Genomic DNA, 21,138 nt, shown 5'->3' on the forward strand with positions numbered 1-21,138 from the left:
TCTATCTAAGTCATTATTTTTTTTAAAGTGGGGTGGGAGGAGAGAAATTATGCACAAAATGTCAGCATCTGGATTGGAGGAAATTCTGTCTACCAACTTCAGTTTAGATAAGATGGCTTTACTAAAAATGTAATTAGATGGATATGGAATACAATTCACTCTGCCCATTCATAAAAACGCCATCCCTGATAAGTATATTGTAAGACACTGGAAAAAAAAATTGACGGGGTGAAGTGGCTATATCGCTTTGTGATGACAATAGCAAAAAACTGGTATTAATTTTTGTGCTCATCACCATTTTACTCACCAGACATCTAGAAAAGGAGCTATGCTTCTGTGCAAACAGTATTAGTTTACCATAATAATGGAAGTTATTCTGTGCCGACAGACACACTCTGCCCACCCAGAACGCTGTTAACTTCAATGGGCTCCATGCAGGAACAAAGGTAAATCCGCATACAGCAGCTGCAGAATTGAGGCCTTAGTTTGTAACCTATGGACCAACTGGCACATTGTAACATTTAAACACCAATATTTGTTCCATAAAAAGTTTTTATTTCACGTAACTAGTCCCCTGCAGTTGTAAGGCTCAGAAGAAGAGCTCTCCTGTGTAAAAATTCTGTTAGATATAATTGTGTGAAAATTTGCTCAGTATTTCCCCCCATGGTATGTTTAGGTCTTCATGAAAACAGTGAAGGACAAGTTGGGCTCTCTGACAGCATTTCGGTGGAAACGTATTCTAAGTCTCCTCTGATATGACATTTGTAGTTCAGACACATTGCCATGGGCAATTAACTCACACAAGTACTTGTGAAGACAGATCTTTACTGAGATGTCAGTTTGGTGGTGCATTTTGTAAGCCTGTGATTATTTAGCTTAGAGACCATAAAATGGTGACTTAAACCATCCCTTCCTCCATGTACGTTCTAATTAAAAGTGCTGTGTTCATGAGATTAAGAGATTTAGACAGTGCTGAAATGATTTTTACCATAAGCATAATTATTCCTTCCAAAGAATTGCGTGGTCCAGTTTTCAGAAGTGATGGGCTAGGCTGCCACCTCTTGCTGCAGCAACTCTGCTATTGTCTGGTCCCCTTTTGCAGCTCACTACCAGCTACGGAGAGGACCCAGAGGGAGGTAATAGAAGGCCAAGATGTATTACCTCCAACCTAAATTTCCAGGGACTTTGTAAATCATAGTTCTGCAGAGAGCTTCACCCACCTCTGACCTCGCATCCAGAATTTGCAGAGACTTGCAGAGAATACTTATGGAGGGGCATTTCTGCAAGGTCATCATCTTCTCTCCTCTCCTCTATTGCTAGAGAAGTAACTCTGCACATGAATTTCCAGGGGATGATCTGGACCAACATATTTGAACTGCTGAAGAATTTCATTTCCACTTTATTTGAGTAGACAGATAATTTTTTTTCTCCTATACTTTACTTTTACTCAGTAGAGGCTTTTAGCTGAGGATTAATGTTCTTTATTGTAGGAATCCTCTAGGCTCCCTATATGTGCTCCAAGACTCTAACAGGTCTGCTTCCAGCTGAAGAGGTTGGGTGCAGATTTCTCTGAAATTGGTTAATGCTACTCTCTGGAAGGGAATCATATGAGAGACTCAAGTAAATCCTTCATCTCCTGGAGCTGAGTATGTTGCCTCCCTGTTACTCCCAGTTCTGCTTGGCATAGATGATTAGGTACCCAAACCTGGATCCTCTGCTTGGCAGTCCATTTGGATACCATTTACACTACGAGGTGGTTTGTGGATGAACAATTTTTAATAATCTGACCCTGATTTATTTAAGAAAAGCATTTGCAAGTTATACAAGCCCCATAAAAATCAGTAGACTCTCCTGTTTGACTGTAAGGGGCAAAGTATTTTTTAAACCCTATAAATACTATTAAATAAAATAACAAATGTATTTTTAAATTCAGGGTTTTGAAAAATTATTTTAGCATTTATCTGTGGGTTAGGATAGAATTACCTAGTACTCCAGGCTGCCTACAGATGCCACCCAAACACCTGATTTACCCACAGATAGGGCTGTGTGAAATTGTGGACATTTTTCACTATTTTTAAAATATTTCTTTAAATGGGATATTTGTAAGAGATTCATGAAAATGTGAATTTGTAACATTTTTTTCCTGCAAAATCACTTAAGCTTGAAAATTTACTCATTTTCAAGTGAACTTCCACAACTGAGTGGATAATTAGAAAATTTTTCACAAAAATCATGCAATTTTAGATTTGTTTTCTTACCAAAATGAGAACTCACACTTTGAGTATTTCCAATTTCATCCTTAAAATTTTGTTCCAGCTGTTAAAATCATCTGCTGGGCTACATTCTCTGCATCAGAGGAAATGAAAGTTCTATTAATAGGAAGACAGGATATGCTAGGAGTTGCTCCACGCAAGAACTTTGGTTTTTAGAACTGGTTTTAGCATTTTTGATAAAATATATTTTTGTCGAGATATGCTGCTTCATCAACGCTGAAATGTTTTACAGTTGGGAAGATTTCTGAGGTAAAAGGCTCTTTGGTAACTTTGGACAAGAGGAAGGGAGAAAAACACAAATTGAAAAACTGACCTTTTTGATCTGAAAATAGACATTTCAACACATTTCTCAAGATCATTTGAAAAGTTGTATATCCATTCTATATTGGAATGGGGGGAAAAAAGTCAAAATCTCAAAAGTTGTCCCAAAACAGAATTGTCGTTCTCTGGCCAGCTCTACTCCTAGTACTTGCCTTACACTGCACAGAAATCCTTCTTGCTCCCAGAGCATGACATCCCCTCAAGGCCTTAGGTTCAGATTTTGTCATCAACTGCACATTTGAGAACTGAACTGACCCTTAGAAATTCGCCAATTAATTCCCTGTTGTTAATAATGGCTTGGGAACTAGGTCGGTGAACTGACTATATGTAAATAACTTTTGGCCAAATATGAAATTACACAACGAACAACTGTGGTATGTAACCTATCATTTAAATCACCTTCTGAACCAGCTGACTGGAGGATAGCTAATGTGATGCCAGTTTTTAAAAAAGGCTCCAGAGAAAATCCTGGCAATTACAGGCCGATAAGCCTAACTTCAGTACCAGGCAAATTGGTTGAAACTGTAGAAAAGAACTGAACTATCAGACACATAGATGAACATGATTTGTAGAGGCAGAGTCAACATAGCTTTCATAAAGGGAAATCATGCCTCACCAATCTATTAGAATTCTTTGAGCGGGTCAACAAACGGGCACAAGTGGATATAGTGTACTTAGACTTTCAGAATGCCTTTGACACCAAAGGCTGTTAAGGAAAATATGCAGTCATGGGATAAGAGTGGATGGTCCTTTCATGGATCAGTAACTGGTTAAAAAAATAGGAAACAAAGGATAGGAATAAATGGTCAGTTTTCAGAATGGAGAGAGGTAAATAGAGGTGTCCCCCCAGGGATCTGTACTAGGACCAGTGCTATTCAACATATTCATAAATGATCTGGAAAAAAGGGGGTAAACAGTGAGGTGGCAAAATTTGCAGATGATACAGAATGACTAAAGATAGTTAAGTTCAAAGCAGATTGCAAGGAGTTACGAAGGGATCTCACAAAACTGGGTGATGGGGCAACAAAATGGCAAATTAAATTCAATTGTTGATGAAAGCAAAATAATGCACATGAGAAAACATAATCCCAACTATACATAAAAATGATGGGGTCTAAATTAGCTGTTACCACTCAAGAAAGAGATCTTGGAATCACTGTGGATAGTTCTCTGAAAACATCTGCTCAATGTGCAAAGGCAGTCAAAAAAGCTATCAGAACATTAGGAAAGGGATAGTTAATAAGACAGAAAATATCATCATGCTTCTATACAAATCTTTGGTATGCCTGCATCTTAAATATTGTGTGCAGATCTGGGCACCCCATCTCAAAAAAGATATATTCGAATTGGAAAAGGAACAGAGAAGGGCAACAAAAATTGACTTAGGGGTATGGAACAGCTTCCATTTGAGGAGAGATTAAATAAACGGGGACTTTTCAGCTTGGAAAAATGTTGACTAAGAGGGGACATGGTAGAGGTCTATAAAATCTTGACTGGAGAAAGTGAATAAGGAAATGTTATGTACTCCTTCACATAACACAATAACTAGAGGTCACTCAATGAAGTAAATAGGCAGCAGGTTTGAAACAAACCAAAGGAAGTACTTTTTCACACAACACACAGTCAACCTGTGGAACTCTTTGCCAGGGGATGTTGTGAAGGCCAAAACTATAACTGGGTTCAAAAAAGAACTGGATAAGTTCATAGAGGATAGGTCCATCAATGGCTATTAGCCAGGATGGTCAGGGATGCAACCCCATGCTCTGAGTGTCCCTAGCCTCTGATTGCCAGAAGCTGGGAGTGGACGACAGGGGATGGATCACAAGATGATTTCCTGTTCTACTCATTCCCTCTGAAGCACCTGGCATTGGCCACTATTAGAAGACAGGATACTGGGGTAGATGGACCATTGATATCACCCAGTATGGCCGTTATGTTCTTATGAAAATTCTGCTGCCTTTATTTGATCAAAATTCCCATTGACTTCAGTTGCAGTTTTGTTCAGTACAGTTAAGCAGAATCTGGCCCTTTACCAGTAAGAAGAATACCAGTATTCTGTTATCTTTTAATAGTCTGACTGTATTTATTTATTTACAATTCTTCAAGCTTCATTTTACATAAATATACTTGTACTTGATTGTTACTTGGGCACTAGTCTGAAAGCTAAAGCAAGGAAGCCAGATATGCCTACCTTTCCTTTTTAGGGTAGAGAGAGGAAAGGATTGTTGTGGACTTAAATGTCAAACAAAATATTGTAAATAAATTAATTTTTTAAAAAAGAGGGGGAGTGAGAGACTGGATGAAGCAAACCAAGGTACAAAACAGATACAGGATCAAATGAAAAGTTACAATATTGCAAACCCCAAGAATTCAAAAATCATGAGTCAAGCCCCCCAAAATCATAAAATCAGCATAAAAACCATGAGATTTTTAAAAAGAATAAATTAGGGTTGTTTTTTCTTTGCCTTCTGGATTTTGAGACCTTAGGTTACACTTAAGACATGTTTTTGAGTTTTTATCTGCTACCATGAGGGGTAGAAACGCATTTTTAAATGAAAGCTCAGATTCTCATGTAATCACTTGACTTCAGGAGCTTTAAGGAAAACACCAGATCTCACATGACTTGTGTTGCCAACTCTCAAGATTTTATCACTAGTTAGAAGAAAGTAAAATGAGAAAGGGAAGGAGAGGAATTTTAGGGCTGATCTAGAGGTCCCATAAATTCTTAAACGTTACATAATTGTTCTGTTCTGTTGTTGAGTGTGGTGCATTTAGTCAATATGACTTCAGAACTGTATTTTCATGTCTTGTAAATATTTTGTATTAGTTTCTTGATGACAGCAAAAAAGAGCACCCTACAGAGAACTGCAGGCATGTTTAAACAAAAGGAACCACTTCATCCTTTATGGCTCGTATTGTGCATCTTTACTAGTTTCTGAGACATATAGCAGTCTATTTGGCAGATCGAATACTAAAGCTATGTTCCATATTTGTTTGTTTTACTATTTGCTTGAAAATGTCATGATCACCAGCTAAAAACAAAGCAAACAAAAAGCTTCTCTGTTTCCCTTATTTTTGAAACTCTGTAATTCTGGTCAAAGCAGTTTATCGTTGATGGGGTTTTATCACTTTAAATCAAAATTTCTTTGATCTGCTGTCTACATGAAAATGAGAGAAGAGATTGCATATTGGTGGTGGTGCTCAAGATTTACCATAAATGATCCCGTTAATCTTTCTATAGAGTCCATTCCTGCAAGCAAGGAAGCACCTTCTGAGAGGTAATGAGCACCCTCAACTCCTAGGAAGTAGGCATGAAAGTTTATGGTGCTGACTGCATTCCCTTGCAGGATTGGAGCATTTGTGCTCTAATGCTGTGCTGATGTAAGGCTCCTTGTAAACTGAGAGATTATATGTAGTTTTCTGAATAGTGTTTTAGTTGATTTTTTTTGCTAGCTTTTGCTAGCTTTTGCTTTGATATTTATTTTTTAATAAAGGGACATGCTGCAGCTTTAAAGTAGCTCTTGCTGTCTAAGCATCAACAGGCATCTTTGCACTGCTTTAGCCTCTGTTCTCCAATCATGCCTACCTAAGTCAATAAGGCATTGACAGGCTTCCTTGTGTATTAAAGGTTACCTTTTAGCTTGTTTTATGAATCAGAGCAGATGCATAACTTGGCATTGACCATTTCTGTCCCTCCCCTTCTTTGCTTTATACAAACTGCAGCCCCCAGCTCATTGCTGTCTCGAGCCCCCTCCCCCAGCAGGGAGAAGTCATTACATGAAGAGATCAGCTTACCAGTTGTCTTCAGTGCAGTGGCTGAGAGCAAAGCTCCTGGTAGTACAGTGAGTCAGAAGGAGAGAGAGTGGTGCCCAGCAGAACTATAGGGCTGTGATACTGAGACACAAGTGCATCTGCTAGCTGTTAGTACTTGGCAGAGGGATTTCTCCTTTAGGGTAGTTCTAACTTTGGGTAATAATGTTTGTCAGCTACCTGATATTAACATTGCTCTACTTTCAAACAGCAGTGTTAGCAAGACCTGAGGGAGAGGTAAGCCTAATATAAAGTCTTGTCAAAAATTATCGTCTTGTCAGAATTTAATTTCCTCTTCTATCTATCAACAGGGATTGTGAGTGATTTTATGTTGTGTAAGACTAATGTGAAGTGTTACATTTTAGACTTGCGTTGTCTGCTGCTGTATGAAAATAGCTGTTTGCAGAATTCTGTAGTTGCTAAAATGAAACTACCTATTGAAAGCCAGCTTGATTTTAATTGTCGCACAGAGGATACACCATGTTTTGTGGATTTTTCTCTGCTAATATGTAGAAAAATATAATACTGTTTAGAATAATCTGTAGTGTTGATGATATACAATGTTAAGTTCAAGTTTTCTGCAGGAAAGATGTATGATTGAAAAAAGTTTTTACTTGGTGTTTTTCTTATGTAAAACACTGCAAGTCTCCTTGTATGGAGTATATTTATAATATGGGTGTGAATTCAATGTGTGTGAATTATTAGAATAATACATAAGAGATAGGAAAAACTATCCCTGTTTTAGAATATATGTGGTATCCCTGAAGGGATTTTGTGATATTCCTATTAATATGAGAATTCTAAGTGATGGAATGAAACAGTCATTCCTGTACATTTGAAATTGCTGCTTCATTTGCTAAATGCGCTTTTCCAGGTTTTTGCTCAGATCAGCCTAGTTTACATCAAGCCCTTATTGCGCATTGAAGCAGAAAATTTAAAATAGTCATTTTCCATTTAGGAAAGAATTCAGCAAACATCATTATATAGATATGAAATATCCTTATTATTGAAATCACTGGCAAAAACAAACCCGCTCCTTGATACATTTGATACTCTTCTCTCCCCACTCCCTAACTAAAATGTGATGCATATTTATCCATTTGTTCTTTTAAAATGCATATGTTATTCTTTAATAAGCCTCTTTTCTTTAATCTCTTTTGCATATTATGTCAACAGTATGCAAAAGAGCTAAGTGAAAACTAAATCTTCTGAAGGATGGTGATTTCTGCTTTAAAGCTCTGACTTCTGTTGTTCGTGTCAGAAGGTTCTCATAGCCTTATTACTTTCCCTGGTAAAAGAAAGTGGAGGTGAACTGAAAACACATCTAAGTTGCTGCTGGGTTGGCACTGGTTATTAGCTTATAGTTCTAGATAGAGAGTGCATTTTGCTTTCAGAGTGGTTTAAAAAAGGAATGGTAATATTTGTGATTCCAGAAACAAGGTCTATTTTAATGAAATCTTGTGTTGGGAAATGCAGTCTTTGATCTAATTAAAAAGGTGGGGGAAGTTTTCATCAGAGGCTCAGGGCATTTAAAAGGGTGGACATTCAGAGTGACTAGAAGCTAATCATTGCCCTCTAGTTGTCACTGAGGTTTTAACTTTCCTGTTGATTGTCACTGAGTAAAGAAAATGATAGATGGACTCACCTTACCCGGGTGCAGGGACTTTGAAATGTGTGGTGGCTCCTATGGAAAATATTTCTGTTACATTGCATGCACATGTGGTCTTCAGAGATCCATATAAACAGTAAATCTACTGCAGCAGCAGTGTTGCCTGCCAATTGTCCTTGTTAGTGAGTAAAATAAAAGCAATGCTGTGTTCTTACCTGGAAATGAATTGCTGCAGTAGAAGTGCAATGTGGAATGTTTTAGAACTGTAATCCTTATGCCATATACTTAACACTGCTGTACTGTTAACTTGAGTTTTTCAGCTAATATTGCAGAGTAAATATGAAAAGGGGATTGGAGTTGTCATTGATCATATGCTTTACTACAGTAATGAGACATCTGCTTTTTGAATAAAATTATATGTCTCATTATGAAAGCCATATAATAATTAAAATACACAATGTCTGATAGCAATGGAGTAGTTCCTTTGTCTGTGAGTTGCCAGAGACCAGTGGATAATCATGTGCATTTTTCTGCTGCAGCTGCAGATCTTGGCTACATAAATATTATCTCTCTAGGAAACTTATTCAATTAGGATTTTTCCCTTACTGGATAGACAAGGAAATAAAAAGAGGGAAAATAAGTGAGCAGCCATTTTAAAAAGTAGCCCGTATTATAGTGTGCTGATTTAAAGTGTTGCATTTACTTCTACAAATGTTTCTATTGCTTTATAGTTAGGGCCCTACCAAATTCAAGGTCCATTTTGGTCAATTTCACAGCCACAGGATTTTAAATATCTGAAATTTCATGATTTCAGCCATTTAAATCTGAAATTTCTCTGTTGTAATTGTAGGGGTCCTGACCTAAAAGGAGTTGCAGGGTGGTGGTGGGGTGTCACAAGGTTATTGTATGGGGGGGGGGATGTTGCGGTACTGCTACTCTTACTTCTGCACTGCAGCTGGCGGCAGCGCTGCCTTCAGAGCTGGGCAGCTGGAGAGCAGCGCCTGCTGGCCGGGAGCCCAGCTCTGAAGGCAGAGCCACTGCCAGCACCAGCGCAGAAGTAAGGATGGCATGGTATGGTGTTGCCATCCTTACTTCTGCACTGCGGACTACAGAGCTGGGCCCTCAGTCAGCAACCACCACTCTCTGGCTGCCCAGCTCTGAAGGCAGTAGCACAGAAGCAAGGATGGCATGGTATGGTATTGCCACCCTTACTTCTGTGCTGCTGCTGGTGGGGCACTGCTTTCAGAGCTGGGCACCCAGCCAACAGCTGCTTCTCTCCATCCGTCCAGCTCTGAAGGCAGTGCAGAAGTAAGGATGGCAATACCCCGACCCCCCCTAAAATAACCTTGTGACCCTCTGCAACTCCCTTTTGGGTCAGGACCTCAAATTTGAGAAACATTGATCTCCCCCATGAAATCTATGTAGTATAGGGTAAAAGCACACAAAAGACCAAATTTCATGGGGGGAGGCCAGATTTCACGGTCTGTGGTGTGTTTTTCATGGCTGAGAATTTGTTAGGGTCCATTTGTAGGGGTGTGTGTGTGTGTGTATTTGTATTTGTTAAAGGTCTGCTCATAAAAACATCAGCATGTGATGGTCTTTTTCTTGCCAACTTGTTCTTTCCTGCATTCTAATACATGCTCCTTTGGTTATTCAGTAAACATTCGAGAAAATCATGAAAATCCAACTGTTACAATTTCCTCCTTTGTGAAACTTAAAGAATTCCTGATTGTATTTGTCTGGTTATTTCATGATTGTTTTTAGTCGTTGGGATAGCGAATGAATCAACATGATGTCACTTAAACTGCATTGCTCCACTTTTCCTGTCTTTTAGGTGATATTTTAGGATCAAGATTTTTTTTTTTTAATCCAGAAGGGAAATGTGGCAGGGTAATCTTGCAACTTGCTCATTACTCACACTAGCCCAGTATCAGAACCCTTTTTGATACTGTTTGCGAGGAAATTGCAACTCTCTTCACCCATAGCTGGATGCTCAAAATGTTACCTTCTTCCTGACTCTTAGTCTCTCTGGAGATCAGAGTACAGATTATTCCTTCTCTACTGGGTGTCCAGGAGCAGTTGTCCCCACCAACAGACTGTACAACTGGTTCTTGTGACTAAGAAAGAAGTAAAGTTTATTTGGCATTGGATAGAAAATAATGAGAAAACCACAAAAAACTGAAGCAGACTAAATCTATCTGAATTTATGCAGAAAGTGCAGTGCTTGGCTCTTATTTTTAAAATTATGCTTAAGCATTTTTTTTTTTTTGAAATCCTGTATTTTTGCAAGTCCTGTATCTTAGCTCCCAGTGTGACCATTCACTGAGTTCCACCCTTTCACTGAAACTTTCCTCCAGGGCCAGTGTGTCAGGGCTCAGCAAGGTAGGTTGTCCTGGGAATTCTCCATGTGCAACTGGAGAGTCTCTCCTTTAGTAGTTCTGAGGGACTTTGTATGCCCATATGTTAAGCCTTCATTAGCATGCTCTACATTACCTCATTCCTTGGTTCAGACATCAGCACACAACTGCATCATATTTGATTAAAATCATCCTTCTTTCTATTTCAAAATACTCAGACTTTTAAATGTCCCCTTTGCAGTTTGCAAGGTACACATTTGTACATTTCAGGGGACTCTCTTGAACTTTTGTAAGGGTTAAATCTCTTCAGCTGAATACTCAAACCATGCCTCCTCTTCCATTGTGGCAGTTGCTTTTAGCCTGGGAAGGCCAAATTGTGCCACCTTACACTAAGACACACCCTACTCCTTGAATAGTCCTATTGATTTCTGTAGGTGTCAGTGGAGCCATGCTGACTTGCACCAGCTGAGGATCTGACCCCAAGGAAGTTAAGCTTTAAGTAGTGAAATATAAGAGAAGATTTCATAAAGCATATTGAATATCTCACAGGATGACAGACATTAGGTTGTTCATGGCATTTTAATCATGACTTGTACTGAGTCTTATTTTTCAGATTTATTAGAAGTTTGATAGAATTTCTCTCCCATTAAAGATCTCTGTGGTCTGCAACCTGATTGGCTTTAATATGTTGTAATTTAATCGCTACACCCTTGTCCCACAATAAGTTCCATGTTAAAGATTCCTGCACTTGCATGGAGCACCTGTGTGGTTAGTGGAGCTTGATCTGGCATAGGGGTCCACCCAAATGTGTTCCCTAACAGGATGGAGCCCTAAGGGTATGTCTACACAGCAGCTAGACACCTGCAGCTGGTCCGTGCTAGCCCACTTGGGCTCTCTGGGCTCGGGCTGCAGGGCTGCTTCATTTCTGTGTAGACTTCCGGGCTTTGTGTGGGAGCCCAGGCTGTAGGACCTTGCGGGATGGGAGTATCCCAGAGCTCAGGCTCCATCTTGAGCCCAGGTGAAACAGCCCCATGAACCTGAGCCCCATGAGCATGAGTCAGTCGGCAGGGCCAGTTGCGGGTTTTTCTTTGCTTGTAGACATACCCTATGTTGCTCATGACCACTGACTTCAGAAAATAAAATGTATGTGGAAATGCATAAATCTTTACAAAGAAATTCAACCAGCTTGGGCTCCTTAGGAAATTCTCATCCAAACCTATGTGATACTAAACCAAGGTCAAATAGTAAAATACCTGGATTTTTTTTTTTCAGTATTGTTTGCAGTTAACATTTTTAAAATTCTGTCTGCCCGACAATAAATAGGTGTACATTATAGACATGGCAAAAAAACCTAGCCTCAAATGTAAAATAAATATCTCCTTCATCTGTGTTTTCATCTGTATGTGAACTACTCATAAACGTATATTTCTAGCTGATTTTTTGGTGCATTTAAATGGATGGGAACTAGCTTGTAAACTGTTTCCGAATCCTTTTCAGCTCTAGGATGATATTGTGTCCAGGCAAAAGGATTTTTTCTCCAATCACTGTAGTAATTGGATTTGTTAAAGAAGCAGAACTTCTGTTCAGACAGATGGGATGTCATTTGCTTTGTACTTCCTACAGCATTCAGTATGAAGCACAGAAAATCTAACCACATTCTTAAAGGCTAGTTTCATCAGCTGTCTGTCGGAAATACAACACATTTTATTAGTTTAATGGTTGTTAAATCATCCCCTATGAGTTTAGGCATGGGGAGGGGATCAAGACAGCAAAGTGAACATACAAAAATAGGAAACAGAATGTATAGGTCTTTATATCCCTGCCCTCTGAAACCACAGAAGATCCAATTTGTGAACTATGGATGTTTCAGACACTTTGATTTGGCTGAGTGGAATAAAGGTTGTTGCTAGGAGAGAGTGCTTTGTACAGCATCATGGATTTCAAAAATAGGAGGAGATATGCAGGAATGCAGCTGATCCTGCCTGCATCAATTCCTTGCCCACATCATGGAACTGCAAACCCCAGTTCCTGACTTAATATTTCCCTGGATGTGTCACAAGTCTTGGAGATATAGGTCCTCGCTTTGTGGGTGGCCAATATCTTTAGCAGAAAGGTTGGCTTGCTGTGGCAAACCATCCTGGGTGGCCCTTAAAAATTTCTGTTCAGTTGTTTATCTGAACTATGCAAACTTTGCACTGAAAATCTAGCGAGAACAGCCTTTCTCTTAGTACTTTGCATGTCTGTTCCCTTTTCTAACCGGAAGCAGGAAGTACAAACATAGATAAAAATAAATAGAATATATTTCTCTTTAAAATTAGACTAATTTGTTCACACCTAAAAACCCCGTTTGGTGCAAATTTAGGCCAAAGATTCTTGTCAGTTCCTATTATATTGGAATAAGTTTCCTTACTCTCTCTCCCATCCTGAGACAGAGCTAGGGTCCATGGTGCCAGCTTCTAGCTGGGGTTTTGTTTCTAAAAATACATATACGTCTTTAATTCTTTCCTGGGTTGGGTGGTAGGAGCCAAGTCACTTAACAGCCTTCTTTTAAAAGTATCTGCAGGTTTTGTGTTGCTCGTGTAGTAGTCTTCCTTGGCTGACAGGTCTATTTCTGAGGTCAGCCAAAGAGTACAGCTTATGCCAGCATTGTGACTCTCTTTCCATACAGTAGGGTATAAATCATGCTCTCCCTCACTGTTATGAGAAATGGACTGCTTGAGCAAGCAAAGAACCCAGTAAACATCAGGCCGTGGCCCTTTTACATATTTTCCCTGGTTGACTGACATTTAGTCTGTCATGGAAGAATTCACCCCCACCCCTGATCTAGGATGTATGCGCAATTTTCTTAGCATGCTCATTGGAATCTTCTGGTGTCATTCTAAAAAGCCCCACACATTGTGTCAGATGTTCTATCCTTGAGATGAGACCATGTGGAATATTTAATATGGCAGTAAAAATAGGCCAAATGCCTTTTTAAGCTGTAAATGTGGAAGCAGCATGTCATAGAGCCGACGGTGCCGGCCCCCCCGCCCGCTGAGATTGCGCCTGGTTTACTGCCTTCACCTTTCTATCTATGGTACTTGTGTGGCTCTATTACTGTAGCATTTGAATGCTTCACAAGCTTAATGTATTTATCCTCAACACTGCTGTATTTATGGGACGTATGAATGTGCTCATCTACAGCACCCCTGTTAGGTACGAAAGTTCTCTTATCCAAATATTGCAGGCAGTGTCTCTGCCTCAGTTTCCCAAGTGACTTGCCCAAAGTTACACAGGCAGTTTGTGGTGGAGCAGGGAATTGAACCCAAGTCCCTACCTCACCACAGTCTGTTGCCTTAACCATTTGGCCACCTCAACATTCACTGTTAGGCTTTGGACACCTCGTTACCAGAAAGAAGAGAGCTTGGGCAAGATTAACAAAAATGATTAAGGAGCTGGGGAGATTGAAAGATTTAAATTGAAATAGTTAATCTAAATAATGACTGTGAGGACAGAAAGGATAATAAAACTACATTGTCCACAAACAAATCATCAGTCGAACTCTTGGAATGGAACACTCCCAAGGAAATGTGTGGGAGGCCTATTGCTCAAGAGATTTACAGCTAGACTGAACAGATACCATGAAAATATATTATTGGGGGAAACACTTTGTTGGGTGGGGGATGGAATAGATAACCTAATCCTGGGTTGGCAGGGGAATGTGGCTGGCAATCTAACCTAACAATATATTGACAGGGAGGTGAACTATTTAACTTACTACTGTAGGTTTTTTTCCATTCCTAATTTCCATGGGACTAATATTCACCTCAGTACACAATCAAGGAACCTTGTTTCTATTCCCATCTCTCCCACGCTCTTGCTGTGTGACCTTGAAAAACTCACTTCACTTTTCTGCACATCTGTAAAATGGGGATACAAAAGCTGCACTGATTCTTCTGAGACATGAGCCCTCCTAACATGCAGAGGAAATTTCCCATAAAGTACCATGGATACTCCCTATGTCTGTGGACCATGGGGATCTTGTGGAGCCTTTGGATGGGCAATTGAAGAGGCTGGACTGACCTTTAAATTTTATAGCATATCTAACAGAAAGTTCCTTTGGATGCACTGTAAATTTACACTATTAAGATTATAGTAGATGATAAAGCAGATGGTAAATTGTATATGACAGTAATTGATGTCATCACAGTTAGTTATAATACCCAAAAGAGAGATCTACTGGAGCTGAAAAACAAGCCTGTAAAGTGCACAGCACAAAGTGCAGCCAATCTGTGAATATCCACTCTGTTGTTTTTGTTGTTGTGCATAAACACTACAGAGATATGGCATACTTAACTCATACTCTCTGGTCGTGTGCTGCTACTGCTATCTCTCAACTTTAACTTCAGTACTAATAGTTATCCTTTGCTATAGAAATGTGTGTGTATGCTAGGCTGATTTACCATCAATAAAGTTGTCATTTATATTGCTGTAGAAATAACTCCTAAAATGATTCTTTCACGTTTCATGAATTTTTCCTCAAATATCCTCAAGAATTTCTCATTCCTTCCCATGCATTAACTGCTCCTGGATCCTCTCCTCCTATGCGAAGTCCAAGTCTGTAATACCATGAATATTGCAGATCTGAGTGAAGTGCACTGGCAGTGAGTTGTGAATATACCGTGGTAATAGCTTTTGGCCCATAAAACCTATTCCAAAGCCTATTGACTTTAATAGGCTCTGGGTCAGGCCTATGTTACGTTTCTTGGTTATGCTGCAAGCATCTGAGGAACACAAAGATTAGGTTATAATAGTGCATACAACTTCTAACTATAGCCTCATATTTGAAATCCACTATAGGTTAAATTCATTTCATCATTGGCAAATAAATGGTTAAGCTTGATTGGTTAGCTCATTGATTCTTAAATTTCATAGACCATTTTTCCAGAAAGCCTTTCTCTGAAAAACCTGTTGGATCACTTACTAGATAAAGACACATGTTTAAAAAAATGTACCATGAATTTTACACATGGAAATATCATTTTGTTCAGAAACTAATAGTGCAGTAAATGCTTTTTTATTGTACCGTACTATTGGTTTACTTGCTTTATTTAGATTTTATTTTATCTTTTGCTTTAAAAATAATAATCCCCTTAAAAATACGTTCATCAGCATTTAGACTTAGCAATGTAATATTAATGGTTTTATTTACTCTGGCATAGCAAGTTAATCTTGAGTAGCAGAAAGTTTGTAAGAATGTTAAGATTGATCCAAACATGCTGAATATATAAATGGAACAATGAATGTACAAGGCAGGGTAGTTTACATTGCGATGTATTGAAAGATACTCACTTAAAAAAATGTATGCCACAAAGGCAAAATAATTCACCATAATTACTTTTAAATCATACAGTTGTTATACAAATAGTTCGTTCTTTTAAAGATCATTTCTCCGGTTTTCCGATCTCTTTATGGAAATGTTATAAGGATCTGATTTTCAAATGCTCTGATGTATAATGAGGCATAGGAATGTTTAAAGTTCTTGTAAACTCCTGGCTGCTGCCTGTGTGAGGTAATATCTCCTTTTATCAGCTCCCTACTTTAATAGTTGGGTTTATCTCTATTATTTACAGCAGCATTTTGTCCGTTTTCTCTCTTTGCACCTATGGTGTACACATTTTGAAGGAGACATAAGGAGGTTGGTGTGTTAATGGAATTACCCAGCCTCTTCTCACCAAAACCCTTCCAAAAATAAGAGCTGGCACATAAAAAAGGCTGCTGTAAGTAAACACACACCTTGCTGTTAATGTCAAGACTGTAATTTTACTACAAGCTTTCCTGCAGGCACAGTGATATGGATGTATTCGTAGCAATGCTCACTGGGCTGTGGATCAGAGTCCATAGTTCAGGTGTTAAAGGTAATTAAGTAGTGATCAGGAACTTAAAGCACATTGTCTTTGTGTGGTTGAAATACAGTGGACAGGAGATGGACTGAAATACATAAGCTGTATTCTCAACACTGCTGATATCTGTAGCTTTCTCGATTATGCCTTCCATATGCTTTCCTTTCATTTCTCCTAAAAGGACAGCACTAGTAATCAAATGTCATCCTCCAGTGTGTTTTAAGACCCTTATTTACCAACATAGCAATTATATCATTGACAGCAGCTACCTTGCTTCTCTTTAAAGACTCTCTTTAAATGAGACACATGAAAGTCGAGCGAGCGAGAGAGCATTCAGTTAAAAGGTCTATCTGTTTGTCTCTGCCTGAAGCTATTGATCTGTTTCTTCATGGGTGCCAAAGAATTGTTTTTCCCTGGGAGAAATAAGAAGTGTGGATAAGGAGGAAGGATATGTCTGGGCGGGGAGCAAGGGTTCTTGAAGAGTTCTCTTTCCTCTTCCCCCTCCTCCCGGGAGAGGTGGTAGGGATTCTGAGTGAATCTTCACCATTGAAACTACAAAGCCTCCATTTTGGGAGATACAATAGGCTAAGGACAGTTTTGAGTGAATTTTCTACTGCCCTGCAATTTTGTTTTGTGGGTTTTTTTTATTTATTTTTTTTACAGTAAATGGTTTTTTGCTTAATTTTTCATTAGATTCCTCCCAAAAGTTAGGTTTTCATCAAAAAACTGGAAAACTCCAAAGTTTTCAATTTATATTTTAAATCAAAATGGTTTTCATTCTTTTTAGACAAACTCAAATATTTTCATTAAAAATTTTGGTTAAAAATATTTTCAACAAAAATCCATTTTTTATTTTTAAAAAAATGTCTACCCAGCTCTGTTGTTTAACGGGTCACAAATAAGGGAAATATGGCAGTAAAAATCTTGGATATTTGATGTTTCAGTGTATGATTATTTCCTTGCTCTTTGGAAATTAAAATTATGAAAACAATGGTAAAAACATGTGGGAATGCTACATTTTAATATCAAACAGTCAACAGCTTTACCAGAACAATTTACACGCACTAAAGGAAGATTTCTTGTTTCTCTCTCTTAGTTTAGTATTTTGTTATGTTCCTTAGCTTTACATAAGCTGTTTTTGTTAGTTTTATTGCTGATGAAATCAAGTAGTCTCTTAAAGGTTAGGACAAGGCAGCATTGACACCTCTGTTGTATTGGATTATATTGATGATGCGGTTTATATTAAACAATGTACTGTACTTGAATCAGGTCTGGAAACCAGTAATAAAATGTAATTGTTAGAGAGAAAATAGTGTGAGATTCCTGTAAGATAAGCATTTAGTGGGTGGGAAACATAACATCTGTACATGAGTAAAACACTTCAAACAGATGTGCTGAGCTCTTGCTTGTAGGTGCTTGAAAACTGAGATTTATTTTAGTGCTCCAATGAGCAGGTGATAGTGAAGTATTCTAGCCAGGGGCGCCAAGTGCTCTGAACCAATATGCTCCAGAAAAACATAAGGACACAGAATGGCTATGTTAACTGCATTTACTGTTTCCTTGTTAATCAGGAAGCTATCTGAGGTGATCTAATAGAGTTACATGTTCTCTCCAATCTATTGAACTAAAAGTGTCTGCTTAGGTGTCTAGATACTGAATAGCTGGTTTCCTCTGGGGCATCTTCAGCCAGGCACCCAGGCCATTCTCGAAAATTTTCAGGGTTGGTGTTCAGTGCTGCCTAATGCAACAGGTAACGAAGGTCAAATGCATCACAAGTGCTTCTCTGTGTATAATACCAGGTATAGCTTAATTGATGTGCCTGGTTTCCAGTGGAATGGTGGCACTCAAAAGCACAATGCAGCAACAAACAAACCAATAGCTAAAAATAACTGAAAGTCGTAGCACTATATTTTTGGCTCTTCAGCAGTTGCCTCCACTGTTGTAAAATGCTGCAGGAAGAAATGGCAACTTAATGGAGAACAGTGAGCAGAAAAATGATGCAAAAGAGCTGAATTCTAGTGGCACTCAGAAAATGTCTAATAGGCCCAACTTTTCATTGTGCTGCCTAGCCCAGGATGTGACCAAAATCGTTTTCTTCTTCTTTTTTTTTTTTTTTTCCAATTCAGCAGCAGTTTGTGGTATCAGATCGGTGTCAGAATTACTGAATGCATCACTAATATTATGCTGACTTATTTTCACTGTAAATAACAGAAATGATTAAGGTATGTAGTTATATACCCAGACAGTGGCATGGTAATGCTTAATACCTAACTAACAATGAGGAGTCTGCTAGGTTCTTAGCTAATGAGTTCTCTCTTTCAGCAAAAATAGAAAGGAGATGGAGGGCCTGATTCTCCTTTACACTAAGTCCCCTTTATATTACTCTGGTAATATAAAGGGGCCTTAATGTGAATGAAAGGCCTGAATCTATTGAATTCTATTCTGTTTCTTTGTGTGTGCAGTCTTCCCCACTCCTAGTGTGTCCTAGACAGGGCCTCTGTCCTTTTTAATTTATTTAAGGACTATCATTTACCCTCACCAGTGAAGTGCCATGAAAATAAATGTTAGTGTCTTTGCCCAAATGCCCCAAAATACCTCACTGTAGTTGCTTTGCAGCTTTCCATGAATACACACATTTTTCTCTTGCTTCCATGATTTGGAGAAATTTCTCCAAATCAGGTGTTAATGAGAAGTGAAAAAGAAACATCTTGTCTGTCGGCATTTGATACAGGCATACAATAATAATGTTAGAAATATTTGATAGGTATTTGGTGGGAAATGGATCTCTTTCCTATAGAGCCAACACCTGGCTGCCATATGCTAAGAGTGTAGGTAAAGAGAAAAATTATTGAAAAGTCGTAATACGGAAGGCTTCAGCACTCATAAACTTCTATACAGAGACAAACTACTAGAGTCAGACAGAGAGCAACCTTGCATTAGTCTGGGTTTCAGTTACAGTGAAGACTTGGAAAAACAATTAGATAGATTCAGCAAGTGCAAAATGTATGGAGAGGAGAGGGATCTTCCTGGACAAGCCAGTAGATCTGGCTGCCCATGGAGGGGAGAGTATTCTAAAGATTTCTAAGGAGTGGTTGTGCTCCATGGGATGGTTATTGTTCCTGTGTCAGGTGAAGTACCTCGTGGGAGTGGTGCACCACTCACAGCTCAAGGAAGGGGAAAACTAGGTGGGAAATCTGTGGGACCTGTTCAAAGAATCAAAAATGCATCCCTCACAGCTGCAACTTTGCAGGACTATATTGTAAGGAGTTTGAGTTTTGTGGTGGAGGCTTGGCAAACAGATCCAGCATAGGAATCCCTCATAGATTTCATGGTTTGAGGAATATCTTTGGATCCAGGAATGCTTACACGCATCAGCTTTGCGGCGTTTGATATATTTGTAACCTATTTAGAACTTTCCAAACTGCATGGGGCTTTAATTTCATTATGCTCAGGTGAATCTATGGCACATATCATAGGCCACTTACCTTCTGATAAACATATGAAGTGCTTCATCTTGAGTTTCAAACATCAATCTTTATGATCATTGGAGTAGACATTGCTAAATAGAAGACTAACAAATTTATTTGAGCATAAGCTTTTGTGAGCTAGTGAGCTATAGCTCACGGAAGCTTATGCTCAAATAAATTTGTTAGTCGCTGAGGTGCCACAAGTACTCCTTTTCTTTTTGCGGATACAGACTAACACGGCTGCTACTCTGAAACCTAAATAGAAGAGTTTTGTTAGCATGAGATACATGATAAAAGTTAGGGAATGAAAAGACTTAGTGGGCCATTCTATACACCTTCCTGTGAATGCACAATTATTCCTTTTCTAGTGTTCTGATCAGTAACATTTTTATAGTACCAAATCTTCTGTTAGGTTCTTCTTCCTCCTCAGTAGATCTAACTAAAAGGCCAGTGACCACCAAATGCTTGTTTCTAATTTTTGGTATTTTTTTCTTGATTCCAGTAGAGACCTTTTGAATTTTGGAGTAATATACGGTAAAGTGGCCATAGGTAAGGTTGACCAGTGACCCCAATAATTTAGCTAAACCCTCTAAGAGACAGAAACACAAGACATTGCTTCCTTGTGCCTTGTTGTTATGGATTTGTTATTGGATCACAGGATGATTAGGGTCAGGGCACTTGCCTTTACCAGGAAATTTAAAAAGCTGAGCTGGGCACAGAGATTAATATGACATACTTATATTAGCAATCTAGAGCCCTGAACAGGTGGGTATTGGCAAAGATAAACTGTTAGCTCTTCTGGCTGTGCTGATTAGGTTGTGCTGGTTGTGTAGTCCGGCTTCAAGATGTAGGAGGAAAGTGAGGGATGAAGGGCTTCTCAGGAGCAGGATTCTGCATCCTCTCGATCACTATAATACTTGATCATCACAGCTCTGGATTTAGAAATGTTCCCTCTCTTCTGTACCCTGTTTTCTTTATCTCCAGTATAACTTAAGAGACTAGGGAACCCCTGTGGCTTGTCTAGAATCTCTAGCCACCTCTGCAATCTGTAATATCTTACCTGGCCTCCTTTGGCAGCCACAGTGTATCAATGAGTCCTGCTATCAGAACTGACATTGTGACACTAATAGGAAAGGAGAGAAGTGTCCTGTACAGCTAGGTTTCAGAAAAAGACTCCAGCAGAGATTACTGTTATAGCTCTAGACGTTCACAGTATTGTGCATTCTTCTCCCCCTTTATCTACCAGCTTTGAATTTATTTCTGACCATTAGGCATAATTTTCTGTGTATTAAATATTGGGTAAATGCGGTAAATGCATTTCCATTAATTAAATGAAAGGCTGTCCAGACAGTCTATGCTTGGGGTCACTGTGACCCTACAGAACTTCTTTTCATAGTGCTCAGTTATGGGACTCTGGAA

The 21,138-nt window shown here is 38.9% G+C and overlaps 1 protein-coding gene across 3 annotated transcripts in view; it reads left to right on the forward strand.

The window, feature by feature from the left end:
• THSD4 (thrombospondin type 1 domain containing 4) overlaps positions 1 to 21,138 on the forward strand; it is a 600,975-nt gene that overhangs the window by 351,562 nt on the left and 228,275 nt on the right. The window contains exon 1 of one of the 3 annotated variants that reach the window (XM_074966232.1): positions 6,429 to 6,641. The exons of the other annotated variants lie outside the window; for them this stretch is intronic. Within the exon in view, the coding sequence (XP_074822333.1) occupies positions 6,570 to 6,641 (72 nt within the window). The 5' untranslated portion in view covers positions 6,429 to 6,569. Of the gene's footprint in view, positions 1 to 6,428; positions 6,642 to 21,138 lie in introns of those variants that run through there. 3 annotated transcript variants of the gene reach the window in all.

The sequence above is a fragment of the Natator depressus genome, chromosome 10 (assembly GCF_965152275.1).
Source record: "Natator depressus isolate rNatDep1 chromosome 10, rNatDep2.hap1, whole genome shotgun sequence".
Lineage (NCBI taxonomy): Eukaryota > Metazoa > Chordata > Testudines > Cheloniidae > Natator > Natator depressus.